Source organism: Nematolebias whitei, chromosome 5 (assembly GCF_014905685.2).
Source record: "Nematolebias whitei isolate Nwh7 chromosome 5, NemWhi1, whole genome shotgun sequence".
Lineage (NCBI taxonomy): Eukaryota > Metazoa > Chordata > Actinopteri > Cyprinodontiformes > Rivulidae > Nematolebias > Nematolebias whitei.
In genome coordinates, this window is record NC_056502.1 from 1,549,154 (window position 1) to 1,553,119 (window position 3,966).

General features: G+C 44.7%; 1 protein-coding gene across 1 annotated transcript in view; it reads left to right on the forward strand.

Annotated features, from left to right (window-relative positions):
• Positions 1-3,924, forward strand: part of LOC119409777 (serine/threonine-protein kinase RIO1) — a 9,799-nt gene extending 5,875 nt beyond the window's left edge. Inside the window, exons 3-8 of the mRNA XM_037676676.1 lie at positions 2,288-2,375; positions 3,070-3,139; positions 3,215-3,257; positions 3,322-3,414; positions 3,492-3,604; positions 3,704-3,924. Of these exons, the coding sequence (XP_037532604.1) occupies positions 2,288-2,375; positions 3,070-3,139; positions 3,215-3,257; positions 3,322-3,414; positions 3,492-3,604; positions 3,704-3,803 (507 nt within the window). The 3' untranslated portion in view covers positions 3,804-3,924. The remainder of the gene's footprint in view (positions 1-2,287; positions 2,376-3,069; positions 3,140-3,214; positions 3,258-3,321; positions 3,415-3,491; positions 3,605-3,703) is intronic.
• The last annotated feature ends 42 nt before the right edge of the window (positions 3,925-3,966 follow it).

Below are 3,966 nucleotides of genomic sequence, written 5' to 3' on the forward strand. Positions count from 1 at the left end.
TTGCCGTGGTTACTGCTGGAGTACATTTTGCCGTGGTTACTGTTGCGAGTACATATTGCCGTGGTTACTGCTGGAGTACATTTTGCCGTGGTTACTGTTGGGAGTACATGTTGCCGTGGTTATTGCTGGATTACATGATGCCGTGGTTACTGTTGGAGTACATGTTGCAGTGGTTACTGTTGGAGTACATGTTGCAGTGGTTACTGTTGGAGTACATGTTGCCGTGGTTACTGTTGGATTACATGATGTCGTGGTTACTGTTGGAGTACATGTTGCCGTAGTTACTGTTAGATTACATCATGCCGTGGTTACTGTTGAAGTACATGTTGCAGTGGTTACTGTTGGAGTATATGTTGCCGTGGTTACTGTTGGAGTACATGTTGCAGTGGTTACTGTTGGAGTACATGTTGCCGTGGTTACTGCTGGAGTACATGTTGCCGTGGTTATTGCTGGAGTGCATGTTGCCGTGGTTACTGCTGGAGTACATGTCTCCATGGTTACTTTTGGAGTACATATTGCCGTGGTTACTGTTGGGAGTACATATTGCCGTGGTTACTGCTGGAGTACATTTTGCCGTGGTTACTGTTGGGAGTACATATTGCCGTGGTTACTGCTGGAGTACATTTAGCCGTGGTTACTGTTGGGAGTACATGTTGCCGTGGTTATTGCTGGATTACATGATGCCGTGGTTACTGTTGGAGTATATGTTGCCGTGGTTACTGTTGGAGTACATGTTGCCATGGTTACTGTTGGAGTACATGTTGCCGTGGTTATTGCTGGATTACTTGATGCCGTGTTTACTGTTGCCGTGGTTACTGCTGGAGTGCTTATTGTCGTGGTTATTGCTGGAGTACAGGTTGTCGTGGTTACTGCTGGAGTATAGGTTGTCGTGGTTACTGCTGGAGTGCATGTTGCCGTGGATATTGCTGGAGTATAGGTCGTTGTGGTTACTGCTGGAGTACAGGTTGTCGTGCTGTCTTTTTGACTTCTAGTGACCCTCTTGACATGACTAGAACCACCCCCCTGCTGGTTGTTTCAACCAATCAGGAAGTACCAAGTGACAGGAAGTGAGTACTCTTTAAAAAGTCAACACTTCCTGGGACTATGAGTCTTCTTTCAGTCTCCATCTATGAAGTCTTCTCAGGAGTCTTCCACTTCTGAGTGGAATTTCTGACTGGAGTCTTACTGAGAGTTCCTAAGGAACTTTCAGATTTAATCAATAGCTGATGGATTTGACCGTGAGACGAGGGTCCGTCCATCCCAGCTGGAGTCACAGCGCCTCGCTGTGAACTCACCTGGGCGTAACGTCCTACAACTTCGAAGGAAGCTTGTTCTGTTGAACGGAGTAAATCGTCACGACTTCGGACGATGACCAACCACCCTGACCGGAGGCGCTGAAAGGTAGCGTGCAAAGGGACCTCTATACTGGAGCTGATCCATCCACTGCAAAGGTAAAGAGACGTCACGAGTTGTCACGCACTAAGTGGACCGGGGGTTTGAGCTGGTGTTGAAAGAAGAGTGCTAATTCTGGTCAACAAACATCCATCTTCCTTCATCCATCTTCCTTTTAAATCCATTTCTTCTCTTAAACTTCTATTTGCCAGTAATCTAGATGCCTTCAGTAATGTTCTGTTGTCTTGTTAGTAAAGCGTGCCAAGTTTTTATTAATCAGAAACAGATCAGCAAATCAATGTGTACATGTCTTGATGTTAAATTTTGATTCTGTTAAATAAATGACCGCATTTATTCTGATGGGTCAAAGATAAAATGGCGTCTCATGTCACTGATTAAACAATCCTCACAGTTATCTCGGTCACATGGCAGAAATTTAACTCGAAAAAGAAAAGAATCCATTGTAATTAAACAATTAATATTCTTTGTGCTTGAACTAGCTTTAAGAATAATTAATTAGTAGTGAAGCTAACAGCAAAGCTGTCCTGACATCATTACATTGTTGTCATGGTTACTCAGTAAACAAACTGAGCTCTGTCGTAAAGTTTGCAGCTTGTTTTTTCGTGACTAATTCCCCTGAAGTTAAGGGGTCAAAGTTCAAGTGACAGAATCTAAAGTCAACTTGTTTTCTTTGAGTGTCTGTTTGCGTGTGAATGTTCCTGTAAAGTTCCTGAGACAACTTTGTTGTGATTTGGCGCTTTATAAATAAACTGAATTGAATTGTCAAAGCCTTCCTGTAAAATCTGTTTGTTGTTAGTTCATTCTGTTATTTAAGAATTGTTTTAAAGAAACTGAAGCTTCAGCTGTTTGTTTGTTTGTTTGTGTTTGTCTTCAGGCCAACAAGCAGAACTTCTCCAGTAAATCGTTGTCATCGACTCCGTCCGATAAAGTTCTGAGGAAATATGAACTAAAGATCAACCTGGGTAACTGCACAAACACAAGTAGACCCCTTGTTCTGAGCCTGTTCTTGTGTGTTCTTACATCCTGTTGGTTTCTGTTTGTGACTGAATTCTGGAGGAAGGACGAGTCGTTCCAGAAGTCCAGGACGATCCAAGTTCCAAAGAGTATCAGTGAATTGTTGAATGAATGGACGCCTTGTAGGACACAGTAGATCAGATGCATGAACATCCGTTTATTCCTTCGAGTTAAAAAGAAAATGGTGAAGAGGAGGTGGGAGGCGCTCTGCCTTTAGACCGAGGTGGTGGTGGGGGGTGGGGGGTCAGAGCAGCTGAAGGTTCTAAATGTCATGATGGTCTGGAGGAACGGTGAGGGATGATAAGTTTCTGAGTCCAGGTAGAACACGATGTTCTGGTGTTGGTCCGGCCAGCAGCATTCTGAACTGAATGAAGTTGACGTGAGGACTTTTTGGGGGGTGGGGGGGTGGGGGGCTGAGAGGGGACCAAGATGGTGATGCTGTCAGGACCGAGGTGTGCCGGGCTCTGGACCTGGGGGGAGCAGGCAAACCTGTTTGGTGGATCCTGAGCGGGGAGGGGATTGAGCAGACTGGTAGAGCTGGGTGTGGTCCAGTGAAAGCAAAGGTTCTGACCCAGTCACTGAACTCATCAATCAATAGTTGACAGTTATGTGTGTGATCAATAAAGTTGTGTTGTTTTGCAGATAAACTGAATTTTGATGATTCTGTGATCAACAAGGTGACGGCGATGCAGAGGCAGAAAGACGCCTACACGTACGTCTCAGCTCACCTGTCCATCCTCACCTGTCGCCTCAGGTGATTAATGCTCTGATTGGTTGCTCTCTGCAGGTACAGGCTCAAAGACAAATCGGATCGAGCCACAGTGGAGCAGGTGAGTGTCAGGAAGTGATCGGTGGATCACTAATCAAACGTTTGCTGATGATGTTCTTCTGCAGGTTTTAGATCCACGAACTCGAATGATTCTGTTCAAGATGCTGAGTCGAGGAATCATCTGTGAGATCAATGGCTGCATCAGCACAGGGAAGGAGGTGTGACCAGTAACCATAGCAACCTGTGCCACACTCAGGTGGAACCCTGTAACAAATGTGTTCTCCACGTTCTTCAGGCTAATGTTTATCACGCCAGCACGTCTGCAGGAGACAGCAGAGCTGTGAAGATCTACAAGACGTCCATCTTGCTGTTCAAAGACAGACACAAATACGTCAGTGGGGAGTTCAGGTAAGTGCTAGCACAGAAGAAGAGCTGTCTTCCTGTTTCTTTCAAAATAAAGGCTTAAAGCTGTGTATTTGAACTGAAAACTGTTCTTGTGCTCTGTAGATTTCGTCATGGTTATTGTAAAGGAAACCCCAGGAAGATGGTGAGAACGTGGGCTGAAAAAGAAATGAGGAACCTAATCAGGTTAGAACCTCTTAACTGACACTCTGAGCCCAACAGAACCTCGTCTTAAACCCTAATCCAACGTTCTAGAACCACGATTAATGTAAAAGTGAAACCAACCCATTGAAATGTACTAACATTAAGTAAGAATGCGCGATATATACGGTACACGGTAGAAACTATAATTTAGCCTATGATCGAGA